At 42.1% G+C, this 23,864-nt stretch overlaps 2 protein-coding genes across 28 annotated transcripts in view; one reads left to right on the forward strand and one right to left on the reverse strand.

The window, feature by feature from the left end:
• LOC745092 (uncharacterized) overlaps positions 1–23,864 on the reverse strand; it is a 125,386-nt gene that overhangs the window by 34,256 nt on the left and 67,266 nt on the right. For 4 of the 8 annotated variants that reach the window (XR_010150716.1, XM_063792559.1, XM_054665321.2 and 1 more), the window contains 3 exons: positions 6,054–6,399; positions 2,729–2,897; positions 213–305 (listed from right to left, as the gene is read on the reverse strand). Coding sequence is in view for 4 of the 8 variants with exons in the window: in XM_063792559.1 (XP_063648629.1) it covers positions 213–305; positions 2,729–2,897; positions 6,054–6,399 (608 nt within the window). In the remaining 4 variants the exon portion in view is untranslated. Of the gene's footprint in view, positions 1–212; positions 306–2,728; positions 2,898–4,985; positions 5,390–6,053; positions 6,400–23,864 lie in introns of those variants that run through there. The other 4 variants (XR_010150730.1, XR_010150724.1, XR_010150720.1 and 1 more) reach the window with 2 other exon arrangements.
• On the forward strand, positions 2,233–22,145 carry TRIM13 (tripartite motif containing 13). 20 transcript variants are annotated; one of them, XM_063791861.1, is made up of 5 exons: positions 5,590–5,728; positions 6,647–6,743; positions 9,986–10,099; positions 12,487–12,602; positions 20,910–22,145. In XM_063791861.1, the coding sequence occupies exon 5, from the start codon at positions 20,916–20,918 to the stop codon at positions 22,137–22,139; it is 1,224 nt and encodes a 407-aa protein (XP_063647931.1). In that variant the 5' UTR covers positions 5,590–5,728; positions 6,647–6,743; positions 9,986–10,099; positions 12,487–12,602; positions 20,910–20,915; the 3' UTR covers positions 22,140–22,145.

Below are 23,864 nucleotides of genomic sequence, written 5' to 3' on the forward strand. Positions count from 1 at the left end.
GATTTTAGGAAAATATTTGTCACAATTAATGATTTTTATATTTTATTTATAAATTGAGTACTTTGACAAAATATTATATTAAATGGTTCAGTAAGACTGAACCATATATGATGTACTTTTATATGTTATTGCATTTTTAAAAATCTGTAATTTTCAATAACAAATCTCAAAATATGAAAATAAATTTCTTGGTTTGGCACAGTGGCTCATACCTGTAATTCCAGCACTTTGATTGGCCAAAGCGGGTAGATCACTGGAGTCTGTGAGTTTGAGACTAGCCTAGGCAACATGGCAAAACACCATCTCTACAAAAAAATACAAAAATTAGCTAGGTGTGGCAGAGGGTACCTGTAGGCTAGGGAGGCTGAGGTGGGAGGATCCATTGAGCCCATGAGACCTAGGCTGCAGTGAGCTGCAACTGGGCAATAGAGCGAGAGCTTGTCTCAAAATAAATAAATAAATAAATAAATAAATTTCTTCTCTTTAAATCTTGGACCTAGTCATCAGATCAATCTTTCTAAAATTTTGTTTTCATTCATGCATATTATTCAGTGGCTCCCCACTTCCTACAAAATGAAGTTCAGCTCTTTGTTCTGACATGTAAACCATTTCAATATTTGGCTTCAAACATTATTTCCAAAGCAGGCCATGCTCCTCATCTCCACCCTGAGCTTGTGGTGTGTTCCTCACCTTGAAAGCTCTTCCTCTTTCTCTTCTTCAAATCTTGTGATTTTTAAAGATGCAGTTCAACTCCCACCCACCTCCCTTATGAAATCTTCCCTTATGCTTCTAGTGCCTTCCTCTGGCCTTGTCTTCATCACTTATTTTGGGTTTTAAACAACGACTATTATGTACTTAGTAACAGTACTTGTGTCCTTTTTTTTTTTTTGAGACGGAGTTTCGTTCCCGTTGCCCAGGCTGGAGTGCAATGGTGTGATCTTGGCTCACGGCAACCTCTGCCTCCCGGGTTCAAGTGATTCTCCTGCCTCAGCCTCCCGAGTAGCTGGGATTACAGGCGCCCGCCACCATGCCCAGCTACTTTTTGTATTTTTAGTAGAGACGGGGTTTTGCTATGTTGGCCAGGCTGGTCTCGAACTACTGACCTCAGGTGATCCACCTGCCTTGGCCTCCCAAAGTTCTGGGATTACACATGTGAACCACTGTGCCCAACCTTGTGTCTCTTAGCCGAATGGGAATTACCTTTGATGCCTAGCACAATCCTGAGAATTATAAAATTTGAGTGAGTATAAAATTATAAGCATATGCTAGTATTACCTTAATTACCTCTGACCTATTTTACTTTATTCTTACAGTTTTTCTATCTACAGAAATAGTATAACTAAACGTCAAGTTTACTATTGCTTAAGTGTCTCTCATTCTCTTTCAAAGAAACTGATCTTGGTGTTGTCTCCATTTAATGCATACTCTTCACTGTGCAACTGAAATATAGAGAGTCTGGAATTTTCCTCAAACTAGGGACTAATTCCCTTTAATTTCATCAAGTCTTAGGTAAGTTCTTGTGTTTTGTGATAAATACATTTTTACCTTCCTTTTAATGGAATATTTGAATGTTCAATTTCTCCAAAAATACAGAACTTTAAAAAACCCAAAAAACAGTAAGGTCTTTCTTTCATTGAGTTTGATGTTTATTGTTTTTCTCTCCTTTCTCCAAGCACAGGGGAAGAGGTATAAAAGCAGAGGGATATATGCTTTTGAAAAGCCACCCTGGGCTAGATGCAGAAAAGCAGAAATTATGGTGCTAGCTTCTTTTACTGCATAGGCAGTTTAGCTCTGCTTAAGACTATTGTACTTGAGTCCTAAGTTTACAAATCTAGGGAAATCATGCTTACAAATGAGCATGGTTTTCTTTTTGCATATAACAGCACCAATTACTTATTAAACACCTACTATACATCAGATGCAATGTTGGTTGCTTTATATGTTACCTAATTTTCATGATCAAATGTATCATGATTTCCATTTTACAAATGAGGAAACCGAGGCTTAGAGATGCTAAGTAACTTTAACAACTAGTAAATGGCAGAGCTAGAGTTTGGATGCAGAACTGATTCCAAAGCCTATGCTCTTTTCTCTACATCTTGCACTGTCAGTGTCTTTTAGTGGCAGGAATTCTCACTGGGGAATGTTGGGGCTTGCATCTATGACTCTGGCAGCTAAATGGAAGGATAGAATAATAATAAAAAAGTTCCATTGTATCTAGGGAGGCTTACCAGACCCCTTCCCCTATGCACAGTTGCTCCAGGCTTTGTTATTAGATGTTCCTCACTCTGACAATTTACATTTCAGTGTACACTAAATTTGGCACTGTCCCTTTTGTTATGGAACATCTGATCATTTCTGTCTGGGTAGGTGGGGAGGAAGGCTGAGAAGTTTTTATCTTTGTCAAGGCCCAGGAATGAAAACAACACCAGGAAGTAAATCAATGCAATAATATACATTTTATATTAAAAATATAATATGCAGGATATTTTATATTTAATATTAGTATATAACATATTAATATATAAACATTATTTAACATTATGCATTTTATATATATTAGAAATGCTACCCTGTAAAAATATATTTCTCAGAGGGGCCGGCATTCGGGGGCGGGGGGGGCAATACATTTATCACACAATATGAAACTTACATAAGACTAGATATATCTATAGTCTTCGTGCTGTGCTGATATATAAATTCCAAGTTTCAGCTGTTAGTTACTTACTTGAAGATCAGTAGAAGGAAATTTCAGTGTGACAAGAATGTTGACAATCCCTGTGCTATCTGTACTAGGATCTAGTTCCACTGTGCTCTTCCAGGGAAGGATGTAGCTGTGTATGCAGGTTTTAGTTGGACAGTCATCTTTTTCTAGTGGCAGTTTCCCAGTCGCTGTTCTGTGTATTAGGACCACGGGAGGACAGAAAAGGTTATTCTTCCTTCTCCATTTTTCCACACTTAAGAGAATTTAATATACTGTGTTTTCTAGTTAGTAGTTAATTTTGTGTAATAGTCTAGAGATTGCTATACAGATTTAATGTGTTTTACACTTAGTTGGGCAAAAGTGTATTAGTATCTACCGCCAACCAGATCTAACTACATAAATATATATTATATAATTACATTAAGGATAATTTGTGGGTTTTGCGTGTGAACCCTAAAAATCTGAGCCAGGTCCCAGTTAATTTAGAAAGTTTATTTTGCCACGGTTGAGGATGCGTGCCCATGATACAGCCTCAGGAGGTCAGAACCCGAGGTGGTCAGAGCAGTTTGGTTTTGTACATTTTAGGAAGACACGAGACATCAATCAGCGTGTGTAAGATGAACACTGGTTCAGTCCAGAAAAGGTGGGACGACTTGAAGCAAAGGTGGGACAACTCAAAACAGGGGGCGGGCTTCCAGGTTTTAGGGAGATAAGAGGCAAATCACTGCATTCTTTTGAGTTTCTGGTTACCCTTTCCAAAGGAGGCAATCAGATATTCATTTATCTCAGTGAGCAGAGGGGTGACTTTGAATAGAATCGGAGGCAGGTTTGCCCTAAGCAGTTCTCCGAAGCTTGACTTTTTCCTTTAGCTTAGTGATTTTGGGGCCCCAAGATTTTCCTTTCACATGAGTTAATAACTGTCCAGTGTTGTGAAATATCATTTTAATATTAGGATATCTGAAATGTTTCCATATGGCTGGGTGTGGTGGCTCACGCCTGTAATCCCAGCACTTTGGGAGGCTGAGGCCTGAGGAACACTTGAGCCCAGGAGTTTGACACCAGCCTGGGCAACATAGTGAGACTCTATCTCTACAAAAAATAAAATTAGCCAGGCGTGGTGGCGCATGTCTGTGGTCCCAGCTACTTGGGAGGCTAAGGGAGGAGGATAATTTGGGCCCGGGGGCTTGAGGCTGTAGTGAGCCATGATCATGCTACTGCACTCCAGCCTGGGGGACAGAGATAGACCCTGTCTCAAAATCAATCAACACACAATGACAACAAATAAATGAGATGTTTCTACAGATCACTTTGTTTTTTTAGAAACACTAAATTAATTAATTAATTTAGTTATTGAGACGGAGTCTTGCTCTGTTGCCCAGGCTGGAGTGCAGTGGTACGATCTCGGCTCACTGCAACCTCCATCTCCCGGGTTCAAGCTATTCTCCTGCCTCAGCCTCTCAAGTAGCTGGGACTACAGGCATGCGGCACCATGACCGGCTAATTTTTGTATTTTTAGTAGAGACCAGGTTTCACCATGTTGGTCAGTCCGGTCTGGAACTCCTGACCTCAGGTGATCTGCCCGCCTCGACCTCCCAAAGTGCTGGGATTACAGGCGTGAGCCACCGTGCCTGGCCTAAAAACACTAAATTTAGTAAGGTACTGGGGTGCAGTTTTGTCACTGACAGTTATGGTGCTGTAGAAAGAGCCCATATCTGGAGTCTGCCTTTAGCCTCAGCTCTGCCTCTTGTTTTTGTACCTTGGAAAAGTCACTTCACCTGTTTTCTCATCTATATAGGATGAAGATCATAATTTCTTTTACACAGTGTTATGAGACTGAATGACAGAAATTAAAAGAAGTGTTCTACAAAGGCAAAGTTAGGTTTCTTACAGCAGGAAGGGAGATGCACACAGAGAAGTGGGAATCTCAGGAGACGGATGTGGCCAGGGGCTTTTTACGGGGGTTGGGCTAAGCATTATTAGTCAACGGGCTATACTGCTATTTATGGTAGGTCTTGAATACCATTTCTCCAAAATAACCGATTTCCTCCCCAAACCCAAACTTCCTCAACTGGGATCGAACTCAATCCTACAGCGTGTTCTGAGATTCTATACTCGCCTCACTTCTCCCAAGATCGTACATTTTGGAGGAGCCATTCCTTCATCATCCATGTTTGCATCCTTCACACCGTTCATTGGTTAAGTGCTTAGTACGTTTGCTATTGGGCAAGGTCCTCAAACGGGAGGTGGACGTCAGAATAGTCAGGTTAGCGACTGAGTAACTGTTAGTGGTGGATAATTTAAAGCCAATTTGAAAGTTCATCCTTTCCCCCCAAAGGCAAAAACAGGCGTTCCTTTTCTTAAAAGAGAATTTTAAATAGAATTGGGTCTCTGGTGTCCTGCCTAAAGCCCGCAAAGAAAGAGGGTCACGGTTGGGGGTGGGGGTGATGGGGGATACTGAACCCTCTTCTGGTTGCGCCTTGCCCGGAGCCCCCGGCTAGAGCCCTGGCGCTCCTGGCGCGCTCCCAACGCGAATCGGTGACTCCGCAGGCCGCGCAGTGCGGAGGTGCCAGTCCCACCCTCCCCCTTGTGCGGTGCGGGGCTCCATTTCCCCGAGCCGCTGGGGTCAGCTTCTGGTCTTGAGATGCGGATGAAGTGGTGTGAAGGGTTGGGCTTTTTTTTTTGTTCCTAAAAATGCAACGAACAAAAAAAAAAGTACAACAATCCAAACCCAACCATCTTAATTGCACGGCAGCTTAACTGGGAGACTTTCTTCCCGGGCGGCCCCACCCGGGACCGCGCCGCTTCAGTCGAGCCCACCGTCTGGGCAAACGGCGTCCACTTCCCGGAGCCGCTGCCCAGCCTCTGCGGGGGGGCTTTGGGCGCGCGCAGAACTCTGGAAGGGAGAAAAGCCCGCAGCCCGGCCCTCCCCGTCCCAGGCGGCCCGCGCGGGTGGACGGCGGGAGCAGGCGGCGGTTGGAGACGCCGGCAGGAACGCAGTCTCACCACCCGGCTCCCTCCGCCAAGGCGAGGCGCGGCCGGGGAGGCGGGACACAGGCGAAGCGGGACGGGGAGGCGGGGCCGGAGGTGCAGGCGGAGGCGGGCGACGGGGAAGGGAGGGGGAGAGGGAGGGGGAGAGGGAGGGGGAGGGGAGGGGGAAGGGACGGGAGGGAAGGGGGAGGGGGAAGGGACGGGAGGGAAGGGGGAGGGGAGGGGGAAGGGACGGGAGGGAAGGGGGAGGGGAGGGGGAAGGGACGGGAGGGAAGGGGGAGGGGAGAGGGAAGCGGGAGAGGGAAGGGGGCGGAGCTAGCCGGAGCCGCGAGTCCATTTTGGGGCTGTGCTTGGCGCGTACCGTGCGGTGCCTGTAGTTGGAGGACGGGCGGTCGCGCGGCCTTTCCCACTAGCCGGAGGTCGGAGATAAGTACCCGCCGCCTGGCTCCCCTCGGGAAAGCGGGGTGGTCCTCGAACCTTCAGCGAGGGTGGGGACTTGCCCAGGTCAGCAGGGATCTGCGTGGGTTGGGGGGGCTGGCGAAGGCCGTCTGAGCTCCAGTCCGGCAGCGCGGCGGAAACCAGCGGGGCACTGTCATGGGCCTGGGGAGGAGCGGCCTGCGGAGGGCGCCGGGGCAGTGTGTCTGTGGTCCAGAAAACCTGCTCCGTCCGGAGCCTTCCTGGCCCCGCTACCAGCGTCTCCACATCCCCTAGAAAAGAAAAGACGGGTGTGGGCCTTAGGTTACAGCGCGCCGCCAGCGTTTGGTTGCATGGCGCCGGGGGAGGGCGCCCTAACCGAGAAGCTGCTTAATACAAAGAGCTCCAGGCTCCTGGCGGTTCACCAGGTCTAAACAGCCGGGCTTTATTTGTGGGGGCGATTGAAAAAATTGAGGGTCAAGATTGGGGTGCTGTGCAAATAAATGCGTTAATACTGTTCTTTTTCTTCTTTCTTTGCAGTAGCCTCTAGTTCGTTAGTCAAAACGTGAAAAAAAAGACCTGCTTTGCCCTGGGAAATAGTAACCCTGCCAAATACATCAGCTTGTAGGAGACAGAGGTAAACTACAATAATTTTCCTGTGTTATCTTTTTTTTTTTAAACACCCAATTTCAATAGGCTCTAGAACCTTCCAAAATGGAACTGTGTGTAGAATACGTATGTTCCCATCCACTTTCATTGGTGGTCTTTGTTCTTTGCATATTTTGTTAAAACTTAGAAAAACAGAATTCACGTTTAGCAATTATTTATGTGGTATTTATCTTAAATATATCCAAACATTCATATTACAAAGGAAGAAAGGGGCTTCCACACTTTTTTCCTAGTTTTTTTTCCCTTCTCCTATGCTTAGTGAATTGTCAGGCTGCTAGGGCTTGTAGAACAGGGCTTGAGTTTTCTAGAGACCTTTATATAATAGGCACTTTAAAAGCAGAATTTCATTTACATAGGCACTCCTTCTAGTAGAACTTGATGGAGCTGTTAACCGGCTATACTTCCTTCTTGCACAATGGGAGCGTCCCTATCCCTCCCTAAAAATACGTTTTTTTTCCTTTCTACCAGCTGGCTTACTAAACCTCCCTGGGAAGTCCTTTCCTAAAACCGGGCTGTTCTGTTCATTCTATACATTTATGATAGGTTATCTGGCCTTAATTCTGTCACAGCTTTTGTTCAGATATGCTCATTTTCATGACACTGCTTTGTACCTGATACCTTATGTAATACTTGTTTTGCCTTGCTTTGAAATCACAGTTCAAGTTTAGAACCTTTTCTTGCTTGATACACTGATGCTCCAAAATAACACCTTAAATGTGTAGAGTTTGCACATATGTAATTAAACCTTATGTTTGTATAGTTTCGTAGTTTATGGAATTCTCACACATCACACAGGAGTTAAGAAATTACTTTTAGGCAGCTAGAAAGAGTAAAAGAGTTCTCGGTGGAATTTTCCTTTAATAAAAAGCAGCTCCTGGCCGGTGACTTTGGGAGGCTGAGGTGGGTGGATCACTTGAGGTCAGGAGTTCAAGACCAGCCTGACCAATATGGTGAAATCCCATCTTTACTAACAATACAAAAATTAGCTGGGCGTGGGGGTGCGCGCACCTGTAATCCCAGCTACTCGGGAGGCTGAGGCAGAAGAACCACTTGAACCGGGACGCAGAGGTAGCAGTGAGCCAAGATCGTGCCACTGCACTCTAGACTGGGCAACAGAGCCAGACTCTACCAAAAAAAAAAAAAAAAAAAAAAAGCCCCTAAACCATTTATTTTCTAACAGAAACCCTGAAAAGTCAAGCTGCAAGCAAAAATATGCAAGCTAGAAGCTTTTATATGTATAAATGTAGCCTGCTGTATCTGGAAGCCAGGTACATTCAATATGGGGTTTCTCACTCCCTTTTCCTTGTCACCCTATATGGGCGTCTGGGCCGCTCCCTTTTCCTTGTCACCCTATGTGGGCGTCTTGGCGATCACTAGGTAAAACCACGGGTGCAGGTGTCATGGCGGCCCCAGGTAGAAGCTACATTTGCATAACAAAAAATTAGGGTGGGAGGGCCAGTCTTTAGACGGGCTATGTAAATGATTCACCTGGTCAAACCAGTCCCCTGGGCCCTATGTAAATCACCGCCTCCTCAAGCCTCTGTACAAAATCGATTGCGTTTCACCCCAAACCCGGAGACCCTCTCTTGGGTGACATTTCTCAGCGTGAGGAACCTTTCCCTATTAAATTTTCCGCTCCTAAACCCACTCCTCGTGTGTGTCCATGTCCTGAATTCTTTCTTGGCTCGAGACAACCACGGGTGTATCCCCCAGGCAATGGAGCCATTTCATTATGAGGTAAATACTATAAAAATCATTTTTAAATTTTTTTCCAAGAGATGGGATTCTCAACTGTGTTCCCCAGGCTGGTCTTGAACTGGGCTCAAGTGATCCTCCTGCTTCAGCCTTCAGAGTAGCTGGGACTACAAGTGTGTGGCACCATTCCCAGATATAAAAATCCTAATTTTATGAAGGATAAAACTGGTGCTTGAACACAGGTACTCAAAAGCAGGTTCTGTGCTTTCCCCTTCACTAGAGAGCCTGTTAAACCTAGTTTGTAAAAACTGCAAAATTTTAGAAGGGATTTTAGAGAGCTTATGATTAAACTCCTTCATTTTATGAATAAGAATACTGAGTTTTTGAGTCCCTTTCTAGATATTGCTAAGGTCTAAGAATTAGAAAACTCAGGCTGTGATGCCTAGTTTGCTGTGTACAACTGATGAGTCTCCACTTTTTGAGTGCTGGGGGTGTCTTAGTTTTTTTGACTCCTAAAATTAGGTGTTTAGATGATTTCTAAGATGCTTTTAAGCCCAGTATTTCTATTCCTACCCCATAACTTTTATTACCATTTATTGCCTATACATATATATTGGTAAGACACAGATGCAGACTAATGTTAACTGCCTTAAACTTTTATATTTTAAACTCGGGTAGGTATGGTAACAAGTGTGTCTTATTCTTGGTTTTTTACTAAGTCCTATAAAAGTATGGTTTTATTTAAGGTTAGGAACTGCATAGAGAGGTGGACCACTCTAATACATCATTGGTTAGAGTTCATAAAGTGATATAAACCGTTTCTAGAGAGAAACCTAGTCATCTTTTCAACAGCCTTAAAAATGTCCTTACTGTTTGACCCAGAAGTACATTTAAAGGAATTGTCTAAGGAAGTAATTAGAGCTGTGGAGCAAGACTTTTCTCTATAAGGTGTTTACCTAAATGTTACAATACCAAAAAAACACAACAACCCACAAACAAAACAACACAGCAGCAAGAACAAACCCATAAATGAGCAATAAGAAAGCATATCCACAACATGGACTGTCATGTTTTTCTAGAACATATAATGATGGGGGAAAGGCATGTAATAAGGGGATAGGATACAAAATTGTATTATGCTACCAGTTTTGTTAAAATGTGTGCACATGCACGGACACATGGGATTGGAATAAAGACACCAAAATAATAGTAGTGGTGATTTCTTGCTGATGTGATTATGGGTGGCTTTTTCTCTCTATTTTCTGAATTTTCTATAATAGAAACAAATTAATTTTATAATTTAAGAAGACACAAAAGCTAGTTGCATGGATAACTTCGGTTTCAGTATGGTGTCAATATTTTATGGTTTTAATTGTGGTAAGAACATTTAACATGAGACCTATCCTCTACACAAATTTCTAAGTGTACAGTACAGTGGTGTTAACTATAGACATGAGCAGATCTCTGAAACTTACTTTTATGTGTCTTTTATAAACTATTTATCATACCTTCTAGAATAACAGCACCTGGCCGGGTGCAGTGGCTCAGGCCTGTAATCACAGCACTTTGGGAGGCTGAGGTGGGCGGATCACCTGAGATCAGGAGCTCCAGACCAGCCTGGCCAAAATGGTAAAACCCTGTCTCTACTAAAAATACAAAAAATTAGCTGGGCATGGTGGCAAGTGCCTGTAATACCAGCTACTTGGTGGGAGGCTAAGGCAGGAGAATCACTTGAACCCAGGAGGCGGAGGTTCCAGTGAGCCAAGATCACACCATTGCACTCCAGCCTGGGTGACAAGAGCAAAACTCTGTCCCCCCCCCAAAAAAAAAAAAAAAAAAAAGGCAGGAAAGAGTCCAGGCTAAACTGTGGTATGGAGAAGAGAATGAAGGAAAAGGAAAAAGTTTTTCTTAGTGCTCTGAACTAGCGAGGTAATGAGTGACCTGGTTTATATTTCTGAGAATTTCACCTTAGTCTGACAACCCTTTGTGAACTTTCTGAGTAGGTGAACTTTCCAAGCTAGTGAACATTCTGTACTAGCTCTATTTTGCCTTGTCAGGATCTCTGCTAGAAATATCTTGGAAATTTTAACTACTGTTTATTCTAGGATAATGCCAGAAAAGGTTGGTTACTTACTGTCTTAAATGGACACATAGGTAACTTTTATATTGTTTGCAAGAGCCACATAACAATTATTTTAGATACTATATGTAATATATTAATTTTCATTTTTAGAGGTATTGAAATCTGATATTTCTTTGTCCTGTTTTAATCATATACATCACAGAGGTGCTATGTGTAATACATTAATTTTCATTTTTAGAGATTATATCTGAAACCTGATCTCTGTATCTTACTTTGTCCTGTTTTGATCATATAAGTCACCGGGACAGTCTCTAAAAGAATGAAGAGTAATAACACATTGATACAGAGTATTTAAAATAAAAACTTTGTAAATACTTTTCATATACCTTTTAAAATAGCTATACAAATGAGGAGAGAAACTAGTAATATAAGTGGTTTGTCAGAGGTTACAGACTGAGAGCTAGACAAGTATGTCAGTCTCCTCACAGGTCTGGATTCAGAGACTTCCAGTAATACATTAAAAAAAAAAATTTATGAAAGATGAAACCATAGGCTGGGCATGATGGCTTATGCCTGTAATCCCAGCACTTTGGGAGGCCAAGGCAGGAAGACACTTGTAGCCAGGAGTTTGAGTCCAGCCTGGCCAACATGGCGAAACCCCGTCTCTATTAAAAACATAAAAATGAGCCTGACGTGGTGGTAGGCACCTGTAATCTCAGCTACTTGGGAGGATGAGGCAGGAGAATTGCTTGAACCCAGGAAGAGGAGGCTGCAGTGAGACAAGATCGCACCATTGCACTCCAGCCTGGGTGACAAAGCAAGACTGTCTCAAAAAAACAAAAACAAAAACAAACCATACTACAGCAGATTAAACTTCTTATGAGGCTTATATTTAGCTAATGTTTTCAAAGTTTTACTTTCTAAACTCAATATGGTTTTTTAATAATTGGCTCTTTAGTTTTTCCACCCATTTTATTGTGAAAATGTTCAAATATAGAGAAAACTCAAGAAGAATATTAAAGTATTCTTACATCCTCTACCTAGATTTTAATAGTTGTTAATTAGACCCTTACTTAGTTTCAAGGAAACATTTATTAATGGATCTCTCTCTTTTTTTTTTTTTCTTTTTGAGATGGAGTCTCACTCTGTCATCTAGGCTGGAGTGCAGTGGTGCGATCTTGACTCACTGCAACCTCTGCCGCCTGGGTTCAAGTGATTTTCCTGCCTCAGCCTCCCAGCTATTACAGGTGTCTGCCACTGCTCCCGGCTAATTTTTGTATTTTTAGTAGAGACAGGGTTTCACCATCTTGGCCAGGCTGATCTTGAACTCCTGACCTCATGATCCACCTGGCTCAGCCTTCCAAAGTGCTGGGATTACATGCATGAGCCAATGCACCTGGCCTAATGGATCTCATACTACAGTATAGTAAGGTGCAGTGGCTCATGCCTGTAGTCCCAGCTACTCTGGAGGCTGAGATGGGAGAATATAGTACACTATTTGAAAATAAGATTAACTAGTGTGCTGAGAGGAAATGATTTTTTTTAATGAGCCATTTTATTATAGGAATTATTTCAAAGTAACATTTGTGGCTGTCTCAGTTCAGTAAAGCTTAGCATAATTTAATGTCTATGAAGTGAGTTTCAATGTTTGCTGTCTAGCCACCTGATAGATACTTAGGTACTGTTTTGAAATTCTTGCCTTCAAAGATGCCTCAAGACAGGATGGAAATTTGAGTTAAATCCTTAAGATAAAAGCGTGATATATTTATTGGCTTTTCTTTTTGTTCCCTAATGGGAAATGAAAAAAAACAAAAAACATAGGTAATATTTTGAACAACTTTATATTGCTAACAGCCAGTGTAATTTAAAACCTTAGTAGGAAAGTTTCTTTTACTAATAGGTTTTATAAGGAGAAAATGAACTTTTGTTTCAGAGTGAATGAATGAGTACTTTCTGCAGTATAATCATTTTGGGTTGATCTCTTAAAAGAATTCTAGAAGGAAGAAGTCCAATACATATATATAAACTCTATTATGACACCTTTACTTTGTAAGTATTGGCTTTTCCATTTTTATTATTTTAGTGGTTGTGTTATGGTTCTCATTTATAGAAGCTGTTGTTGCCAAATACTAATTGAGGTAGGATTGATAAAGCACTTTTTGTAATCCTTCTTGTTTGTGGATAGCTTGACAATTTGTTCAAAAAAATAAACTCATAGTGGTGGTATGCAACTTTGTTAAAAATAAAACTGTAAATCAAAAAGTGAATTTCATTGTATGTAAATTTAAAAGTATGTTAGAAAACATCAATATGGCAGGAGAACAAGTTTGACTTTTTTCCGCAACTAGTGTCTACTACCACCTCTCTGGAAACTAAAAAGTTGTCAGCTTTTAAAATTGTTGGTATAAAACATTTGGGAAGTTTTTAATTGGTATTTGTGCTTCAAAATTTAAGACTTTTCTAAGTGTTCAGAAACATTCAAAGGAAGAGATGAATTTTGAAAACTTGTTTGCCTTTATGTGCTTAATCTGACTTTAAGTTGAAATTTGAACAGTGAATAATAATTTTGTTTACATAAAGTTTTTTGACTTCTATATTAGGAAAAAAACTAGCTTGAGGCCAAGTGCAGTGGCTCTTGCCTGTATAATCAGCACTTTGGGAGGCTGAGTCCCGATTGCTTGAGCTCAGGAGTTTGAGACCAGCCTGGGCAACATGCCGAAACATCATCTATACAAAAAAAGTACAAAAATTAACTGGGAATGGTAGCATGTACCTGTAGTACCTTACAGCTACTCATGAGGCTGAGGTGGGAGGATCACCTGAGCCTGGGGAGGTCAAAGCTACAGTGAGCTGTGTTAGGGCCACTGCATTCCAGCCTGGGCAACAGAGTGATACTCCCTCAAAAAAAAACAACAAAACAGACTGGGCACACTGGCTCACGCCTGTAATCCCAGCACTTTAGGAGGCTGAGGCAGGTGAATCATTTGAGGTGAGGAGTTCAAGACCAGCCCGGCCAACATAATGAAACCCTGTCTCTACTAAAAACACAAAAATTAGCCAGTTGGTAGTGGTGCATGCCTGTAATCCGAGCTACACGGGAGGCTGATGCAAGAGAATTGCTTGAGCCTAGGAGGCAGAGGTTGCTGGTGGGGAGGTTGCCAGTGAGCCAAGATGGCGCCACTGCACTTCAGTCTGGGTGACAGCCCGAGACCCTGTCTTAAAAAAAAAAAAAAGGCCAGGTGCGGTGGCTCACGCCTGTAATCCCAACACTTTGGGAGGCCAAGGAGGGCGGATTACCTGAGGTCAGGAGTTTGAGAGCAGCCTGACCAACATGGTGAAACCCTGTCTCTACTAAAAATACAAAAATTAGCCGGGTGTGGTGGCGGGCACCTGTAATCCCAGCTAGTCAGGAGGCTGAGGCAGGAGAATCGCTTGAACCCAGGAGGCAGAGGTTGCAGTGAGCCGAGATGGTGCCACTGCGCTCCAGCCTGGGTAACAAGAGTGAGACTCCCTCTCAAAAGAAAAAAAAAACAACCAGAAACCCCGAAAAAGAGGTGGAGGGGATGTATCCTTTTTTGTTCATGTCAAAGGAGTAAGCTGGGTTGATTACTTCAGATTTTGTGTTAGCCATACTTTAAGATTTTGTAAGTTATTTTGCTGTGAAGAGTACCTTTTATTTATGATATTAAAGGCTTTAACTTACATTATCCTTCAAAACTTTGGAGGCAACAAAGATGTCTACCATGGTTTCTTGGATCAGGTATTAGTCACTTGTGGAAGTGGTCACATAGTTTTGTCTTAGAGAAAGTTTTGATTATAAAGAGAAGGCATAGGCAGGGCATGGTGGCTCACACCTATAATCCCAGCACTTTGGGAGGCCGAGGCGGGTGGATCACCTGAGGTCAGGAGTTCGAGACCAGCCTGGCCAACATGGCGAAACCCTGTCTCTACTAAAAATACAAAAACTAGCCTGGCATGGTTGTAGGCGCGTGTAATCCCAGCTACTCTGGGAGGCTAAGGCAGGAGAATCACTTGAACCCAGGAGGCGGAGGTTGCAGTGAGTTGTGATTACACCACTGCACTCCAGCATGGGCAACAGTGCAAGACTCCATCTCTAAAAAAAAAAGAGAGAAGGCATAAAACTAAAGGAAGAAAGGAAGAAGAGAAAAGGAAATATTTAGATTTTTTTTGTGTGTGTGCGATGGATGTGTGATCATGGCTCACGGCAATCTCTAGCCTCACGGGTTCAAGCGATTCTCCTGCCTCTGCCTCCTGAGTAGCTGGGATTATAGGCATGCGCCACCACGCCTGGCTAATTTTGTATTTTTAGTAGAGACGGGGTTTCTCCATGTGGGCCAGGCTGGTCTCGAACTCCCGACCTCATCTGCCCACCTTGGCCTCCCAAAGTGGCTGGGATTACAGGCGTAAACCACCGCGCTCGGCCAGAAATATTTAGATTTTAAAGTGAATGAAAGTAAGAATCTTTAACAACCAAAATTTGTAAGTTAAATCACTAAAAATGAAATTAGAGGATCTATTGTAATTTTGATGCAATTTTTTTAAAAAAGATACTTTCCAAATAGTATTTTTTTCCCCTCTGGTTCATTTTAAGAGCTGTATGTTGATCATGACCTTGGGATGACTGTTTATTATTTCTAAGTTTTCCTGTGTGTGACATTTTCCTTTTCACTTTTGATCACATTTGTTTGCCTGACAATTCTTCTTGGCCCCTGTCGTTGTATCCTCAATTTTCTTCATAGTTTCTCTTTGCCTTTGGTGCCCTTTTTCTCCTCCTCATCCCACCCAATCACTTGGTATATTCTTTGTTTTCTTCTTATTTAATATGCTTGGCTAGTATTCTCTGGAAGTATTAACATTGCAAGGATGAGTAAATTAGGTTTCTTTTATTGAGTGTTGCCCTTACCACTTTCCTGTTTCTATTGCCTTCTCAAAAATCTGGCCTTTGTATAGAATTCTTAGGCAAAAGATGATAGTAATGGAAGTGAAAAGTGTGGAGCAGGACTGGGGTTGGCAGATCATCAAAAGTTTGACTTCATTGTTCTGAAAGTTTGTGTGTCTTACAGCTGTGTGGTAACCTCTTTCAGAAGACAAACTAAGTTGAGTCTTTATAGCCATTCTCTTTCCAATGCTTTTCAGAGGTTATATGATTTGTCATATCACAAAGGATTTTTCAGAAAAATCAGCTAATTACACCTTTTTTTGCAATATGACACTAAATTTGAGACAGAATAATCTTTGCTTTAGTTCTCCCTATGTTATGTATTATAAATACATGTATCTTACAATCTAATATAAAACCATAAACTGGCTGGGCGTGGTGGCTCACACCTGTAATCCCAGCACTCTGGGAGGCTGAGGTGGGCGGATCACCCGAGGTCAGGAGGTTGAGACCAGCCTGGGCAACATGGTGAAACCCTGTCTCCAGCAAAAAATACAAAAGTTAGCCGGGCATGGTGGTGGGCGCCTGTAGTTCTCAGCTACTCAGGAGGCTGAGGCAGGGGAACCGCTTGAACCCGGGAGGCAGAGGTTGCAGTGAGCCGAGATTGTGCCACTGCACTCCAGCCTGGGTGACGAAGTGAGACTCTGTCTCAAAAAAAAAAAACCCAAAAAAATAGGGCCCAGTGCGGTGGCTCACGCCTATAATCCCAGCACTTTGGGAGGCTGAGGCAGGTGGATCATGAGGTCAGGAGTTCCAAGACCAGCCTGTCCAAGATGGTGAAACCCCGTGTCTATTAAAAATACAACAAAATTAGCCGGGCATGGTGGCCGGTGCCTGTAATCCCAGCTACTCGGGAGGCTGAGGCAGGAGAATTGCTTGAACCTGGGCGGCAGAGATTGCAGTGAGCCGAGATTGCACCACTGCACCCCAGCCTGGGCGACAGTGAGACTCTGTCTCAAAAAAAAAAAAAAAAAAAAAAAACGCCAGGCACGGTGGCTCACCCCTGTAATCCCAGCAGTTTGGGAGGCGGGTGGATTGCCTGAGGTCAGGAGTTTGAGACCAGCTTGGCCAACATGGTGAAACCCCGTTTCTACTAAAAATACAAAAATTAGCTGGGCGTGGTGGCAGGCGCCTGTAATCCCAGCTACTCTGGAGGCTGAGGCAGGAGAATTGCTTGAACCCGGGAGGCGGAGGTTGCAGTGAGCCAAGATCACACCATTGCACTCCAGCCTGGGTGACAAGAGTGAGACTTAGTCTCAAAAAAAAAAAAAAAAAAAAAAGCCATAAACTAATTAACCCTGCAAGCTCAGCTTGTCCTTTAAATACTGTTTACCTTCTAGATATAGTCCAGTCATGTATGGCTGTTGAAATTACTGTTAAAAAAGTATTCACTTTTTTTTTTTTTTGAGACAGAGTATTGCTGTGTCGCCCAGGCTGGAGTGCAGTGGTGCTGTCTCGGCTAACTGCAAGCTCTGCCTCCTGGGGTCACACCATTCTCCTGCCTCAGCCTCCCAAGTAGCTGGAACTACAGGTGCCCGCCACCACGCCCAGCTAATTTTTTTGTATTTTTAGTAGAGATGGGGTTTTACTGTGTTAGCCAGGATGGTCTTGATGTCCTGACCTCGTGATCCGCCTGCCTCGGCCTCCCAAAGTGCTGCGATTACAGGCATGAGCCACCCGCGCCCGGCCAAGTATTCACTTTTTATTATAGATGGCCTACCGATTAAGTCATATGTTATTGTTGATAATGTGATATGTGTATATGTGTATATATCCCTGAGTAAACTGAATGTAGAAATATGTAGTACTCTTTGGTTTTACAACTATAGAGATGAATGTATACTTAAAATAAACTTGTGGCCTGATGCAGTGGCTCACACCTGTGATCTCAGTGCTTTGCGAGGCTGAGGCAGGAGGATTGCTTGAGGCCAGCTAGTAAGACCTGGTCTCTACAAAAAAAAAAGTAGCCAGGCGTGGTGGTGCATGCCTGTAGTCTTAGCTACTTAGGAATCTGAGGCAGGAGGATTGCTTGAGCCCAGAAGTTTGAGGCTGCAGTAAGCTATAATTAGGCCACTGTAGTCCAGCCTGGACAACAGAGCAAGACCCTGTCTCTCAAAATAAGAATTAAAAATAATAAACCTGCATTGAGAAATGGTATTGCCTGTATTAGGGATCTCAAATATTTTGGTCTTAGGACACTTTTACACTCTTAAAAATTGAGAATCCTGGCCTGTAATCTCAGTGTTTTGGCCGTCTGAGGTGGGAGGATCACTTGAGCCCAGCAATTTGAGACTAGCCTAGGCAATATGGTGAGACCTCATCTCTACAAAAAAAAAACTACAAAGAAAAAAAAATTAGCTGAGTGTGATGGTGCGTGCGTGTAGTCCCAGCTACTTGGAGGTTGAGGCAGGAGGATGGCTTGAGTCCAAGAGGCAGAAGTTGCAGGGGACTGAGATTGCACTGCTGTACTCCAGCCTGGGTGAAAAAGCTGTCTCAAAAAAAAAAAAAAAAAAAAAAAAAAAATAGAGAATCCCAAGAACTTTATGTTTGTACTGTCAATATTTACTCTATTAGAAATTAAAACAATTTTTTAAAAATACGTAAAATAACAATGATAAACCCATTACAAGTTAACAAATAATTTAGGAAAATAACTATTTTCCAAAACAAAATTAAGAGAAGCATGGCATTGCAATAGAGGCCTGTAATGAATGGCTATTTAATAGAAGACAGCTGGAGTCTTTTGTCTGCTTCTGTATTTAACCTGTTGGAATATATTATTTTGGTTGAAATAAACGAAGAAGGCTGGGTGTGGTGGCTCATGCCTGTAATTCCAGCACTTTGGGAGGTGGAGGTGGGATGATTGCCTGAGGGCTGGATTTCTAGACCTGCCTGGGCAACATAGTGAGACCCTGTCTATAAAAAAATCCACGGCCAGGCGCGGTGGCTCACGCCTGTAATCCCAGCACTTTGGGAGGCTGAGGCGGATGGATCACCTGAGGTCAGGAGTTCAAGACCAGCCTGGCCAACGTGGTGAAACCCCGTTTCTACTAAAAATACAAAAATTAGCTGCTTGTGGTGGTATGTGCCTGTAGGCCCAGCTACTTGGGAGGCTGAGGCAGGAGAATCACTTGAACTCGGGAGGTGGAGGTTGCAGTGAGCCAAGATAGCGCCACTGCACTCCAGCCTGGGTGACAGAGTCAGACTCCGTCTCAAAAAAAAAACCAAAACAACAACAACAAAAAACACTACAACTAAAAATTAGCAAGGCATGGTGGTGCACACCTGTAGTCTGTAGTTACTTGGGAGGATCCCACTTGAGCCCAGTAGTTCAAGGCTGCAGTGAGCTATGATCATGCCAGTGCACTCCAGCTTGGGTGACAGAGTGAGACACCCCATCTCTTAAGAAAAAAAGAAAAGGAAATACACAAAAATCTAGGCTTACACAGATATGTAGTTGGTAAAGGAAGGAATATTATTTAAATAGCCTTTTCAGGTAATTTAATCTTTTTTTTTTTTTTTTTTTTGAGGCAAGGTCTCTCTCTGTTGCCCAGGCTGGAGTGCAGTGGTGCTGTCTTGGCTCACTGCAGCCTCTGCCTCCTGGGCTCAAGGGATTCTCATACCTCAGCCTCCCGAGTAGTTGGGACTACAGGCGCATGCCACCATGGCTGGCTAATTTTTTTGGTATTTTTTTTGTAGAGGTGGAGTTTTGCTATGTTGCCCATACTGGTTGCGAACTCCTGAGGTCAAGCGGTCCACTCTCTGCAGCCTCCCAGAGTGTTAGGATTACAGGCGTGAGCCACTGCTCCCGGCCTGAATCTTCTTGTGATACTATACAAAAACTCAGCAAGTGCTAGTTTCTTTGTTGGAGTATGGAATCTGAAATTGTTTATGAACCTGTTGGTCTTTTGTGAACTTCAAATGGATCTTTTACCCATGCCTGATTTGTAACATGCATTAGTGACTTGAAATAGTATTCACTGTGTTTTGTAGATCTCCAAATATTGACACATTTCATTATACAGTACTCCTTTCCCCTCAGAAAATCCTCACATTCATTAATATCACTGCCCATCTCATCATAAAAGTCTTTAATTAATGGGAAGCTGTCAGGCTCATAAATATCAAATGTTTTCCAAAATTCTAATTTTTACATAAAACCCAGCCTTTTTCATTAGCAAGAGATACTGTCAATTGTTTTCTTTGAAGTAGCAAGCTCATTTTTTTCCCCCAGAAAATGTCAGGTAGCTAAGTCTGAATAGCCATAGTTTATCATTTGTTCTTTCAGAAGGTAAAAATGGTGTTCCATGAAAAAAAGCAGCTGGTTTAACTTGCCGCTCCTCACTTAAGTGCTTTTTCTCCAGACAACATCTGCCAGTATGCAGAAGTGCTTTGTGCGTACTGCCTATTTTGTCACGCAATATATTAAAAAACTGTACACAGGCTCAAGACTTAATAAAATGAATAATTTTTACTGCTGCATCAAGAACATTCTTAAGTGAAACCGGTACTCCAACCCCAATTTGGGTGGTGATGAAGAATACAATTCAGCGCTTCTTACAGCTTTGCTCGATCCCTCCTAAGGCTTCAGCAGTGTCTACACACCATTGCTTTTACACCATTGGTACAAATGTTGACATGGTGCAAAAAGCAAGTAACATCTTAGTGTCATTACGAAAATAGTTTTGATCTCACAGATGCCCTGAAAGAGGGACATCCAGGTTTCTGCCCACCACATTGTGAAAATTGATGATTCTAGGTAATACAAAATGGCTTCTGTTACTGTTCTGGTGGTTTAAAAACAATAAAAAACCTCATTTAGTTCTCTACCTAGAAGAGTGAATTGCAACTCTCATCTTGTGCTTTTACCTGTGATTTTAAAGATTATAATCTTGCCTTTGAAACAAAAATATGCCAATTCATAATAAAGTCTACATGAGAGTACATGTTTGGATTTATATTTCTGTGCTGCTTTCTTTTATATAACATACCATTTCATATTTGTGGGCCCAGAGTAAAGAGCTCATTCTGTTACAGACACTGAATAGCCTTGTTTTTGTCAGTAGTCAGCTCTGTTTTAAAACAATTGCTTGGGTCCTGCTGGCTCAACTTGCAGTTGTCCTAGTCCTGAGTCTTGTCTTAGCCAAAGACTGTTGTTGGAAAGCCCACACAAAGGCCTTGTGTATAGGATGCCCTACTATTAAAGGAGCATGTTCTAGTCTCAGCGGATTAAATTTGCTTTGGTGTGCATTCCCTTACCAAATTTCTCACTTCTTTGTTTGGCTGGTTATTTCAGTGAAAAATCATTTTAACGTGAAGGCAGTTTCTTCTAATTATTACATAGTCCTAGTGGTGATGGTTATTGGAGTAAAATAAATTTTTTTTTTTTCTGGTAGGATGTGATGGAGCTGCTTGAAGAAGATCTCACGTGCCCTATTTGTTGTAGTCTGTTTGATGATCCACGGGTTTTGCCTTGCTCCCACAACTTCTGCAAAAAATGCTTAGAAGGTATCTTAGAAGGGAGTGTGCGGAATTCCTTGTGGAGACCAGCTCCATTCAAGTGTCCTACATGCCGTAAGGAAACTTCAGCTACTGGAATTAATAGCCTGCAGGTTAATTACTCCCTGAAGGGTATTGTGGAAAAGTATAACAAGATCAAGATCTCTCCCAAAATGCCAGTATGCAAAGGACACTTGGGGCAGCCTCTCAACATTTTCTGCCTGACTGATATGCAGCTGATTTGTGGGATCTGTGCTACTTGTGGGGAGCACACCAAACATGTCTTCTGTTCTATTGAAGATGCCTATGCTCAGGAAAGGGATGCCTTTGAGTCCCTCTTCCAGAGCTTTGAGACCTGGCGTCGGGGAGATGCTCTTTCCCGCTTGGATACCTTGGAAACTAGTAAGAGGAAATCCCTACAGTTACTGACTAAAGATTCAGATAAAGTGAAGGAATTTTTTGAGAAGTTACAACACACACTGGATCAAAAGAAGAATGAAATTCTGTCTGACTTTGAGACCATGAAACTTGCTGTTATGCAAGCATATGACCCAGAGATCAACAAACTCAACACCATCTTGCAGGAGCAACGGATGGCCTTTAACATTGCTGAGGCTTTCAAAGATGTGTCAGAACCCATTGTATTTCTGCAACAGATGCAGGAGTTTAGAGAGAAAATCAAAGTAATCAAGGAAACTCCTTTACCTCCCTCTAATTTGCCTGCAAGCCCTTTAATGAAGAACTTTGATACCAGTCAGTGGGAAGACATAAAACTAGTCGATGTGGATAAACTTTCTTTGCCTCAAGACACTGGCACATTCATTAGCAAGATTCCCTGGAGCTTTTATAAGTTATTTTTGCTAATCCTTCTGCTTGGCCTTGTCATTGTCTTTGGTCCTACCATGTTCCTAGAATGGTCATTATTTGATGACCTGGCAACTTGGAAAGACTGTCTTTCAAACTTCAGTTCCTATCTGACTAAAACAGCCAATTTCATAGAACAATCAGTTTTTTACTGGGAACAGGTGACAGATGGGTTTTTCATTTTCAATGAAAGATTCAAGAATTTTACTTTGGTGGTACTGAACAATGTGGCAGAATTTGTGTGCAAATATAAACTATTATAAAATCTGTTTCAAGTATGCAGTTTTCTTTTGTTAGAAATTGTTAGAGAATAGAGAGTGGTAATTCAGATTTGGTCAACGATTCTAGTCACATATTTTCCTCCAAAAGTATTCCTTCCAAAAATAATCTATACATGTTCAAATTAGGTAGCATAAAGATAAAAGTGAAATTTAGTAGTATAGGCCTGAACCTTTTTTTGTTTAAAAGAGTGCTTTTGAAATAAGCATCCACCCCAAATGTTGGTTGTATTTATGCTGTGATAAAAATAGGTGAGAGATCATATGATCTAATATTGTATTGATGGAAGTATAGGTAGTATAGTAGTGATTGTTCTTCAAGCATGCAGTAAAGATCACTTTTTTTTTTTTTTTTTTTTTTTTTTTGAGATGGAGTCTTGCTCTGTCGCCCAGGCTGGAGTGCAGTGGTACAATCTTGGCTCACTGCAGCCTCTACCTCCCAGGTTCAAGTGATTATCCTGCCTTAGCCTCCTGAGTAGCTGGGATTACAGGCGCGTGCCACCACGCCCAGCTAATTTTTTGTATTTTTAGTTGAGACAGGGTTTCACTGTCCCTCAAGACCATCCTGTTAGCCAAGATGGTCTTGATCTCCTGACCTCATGATCCGCCTGCCTCGGCCTCCCAAAGTGCTGGGATTACAGGTGTGAGCCACCGTGCCCGGCCAAAGACTGCTCTTAAAGCACCTTTTTGACAGTGAACATGGTCTAAAAAAGGAAAGATATTGTAGAAGATTTCACACACACGCGTGTGTGGGAGACAACTAAGGGTATTGAAGGTACTAATTAATTAGATTTCCAAAATTTTCTACAGAGAGTTAATTATCACCAAAATGTGAATGGTACATACAAAACCTGGCATTTTCTTGTGATAAGTTTACATTTTTAGGAGAGTGGAGCTTTCAATCTGCCCTTTTCTCCTTTGTTTTTGTAGTTTTCACCAAAGATGATCAACTAGAAATGTTAAGTGGCTATGCAAGCAAAAGCATAGATAGGTTAAAAAAAAGGATCAGGTGGCTGGGCATGGTGGCTCATGTCTATAATTTCAGCATTCTAGGACAGTGATGTGGGAGGATTATTTGAGGCTAGGAGTTCCAGTTCGAAACCAGCTTCGTAAACATAGCAAGACCCAGTCTCGACCAAAAAAAAAAATATATATATATATACACACACACACACATATATGTACACATATATATACATATATATATGTATATATAGAACACATGGCAAGAGCAGGAAATGGGAAGACTACCTTTTTTCTGGCAGCTATGTGTTGTTTTGTTCCAAAGATGGCAAGTGTACAACCAAACCAATCCACTTGCTTACAGAAAGAATGTTTAGTGTAGTTAAGACTAATTTGACAACAGATAAAACAGTCTGTCAGCTATTACAAAGTAATCAACTGAACACTAATGCTGTTCTGTCTGCTCACATGAGATAAAGATACCCTCTCATGGAATAAACACCTTGCTTAGAATTCATATAACAAAAGAAGTAACCTTATAACTGCTCTCTAGTCTGCCTTATTTCTGTCTTAGAGTAAGATATTCCTTGAAAGCCCATTAAGTGGAATAGACTTTCTGAAAATAAGAGTTCTTTACCTCAGTCCTCTAATTTGGTTGAGAGGAGGTAATGAAAATGGGGACAGGATAAAAGGTGGCAACTAAATTTAAAGCACAGAAGAAATGATTTCCTTCTAGCTATGAGAATA

Source organism: Pan troglodytes, chromosome 14, assembly GCF_028858775.2.
Source record: "Pan troglodytes isolate AG18354 chromosome 14, NHGRI_mPanTro3-v2.0_pri, whole genome shotgun sequence".
In the NCBI taxonomy this organism is placed as follows: domain Eukaryota; kingdom Metazoa; phylum Chordata; class Mammalia; order Primates; family Hominidae; genus Pan; species Pan troglodytes.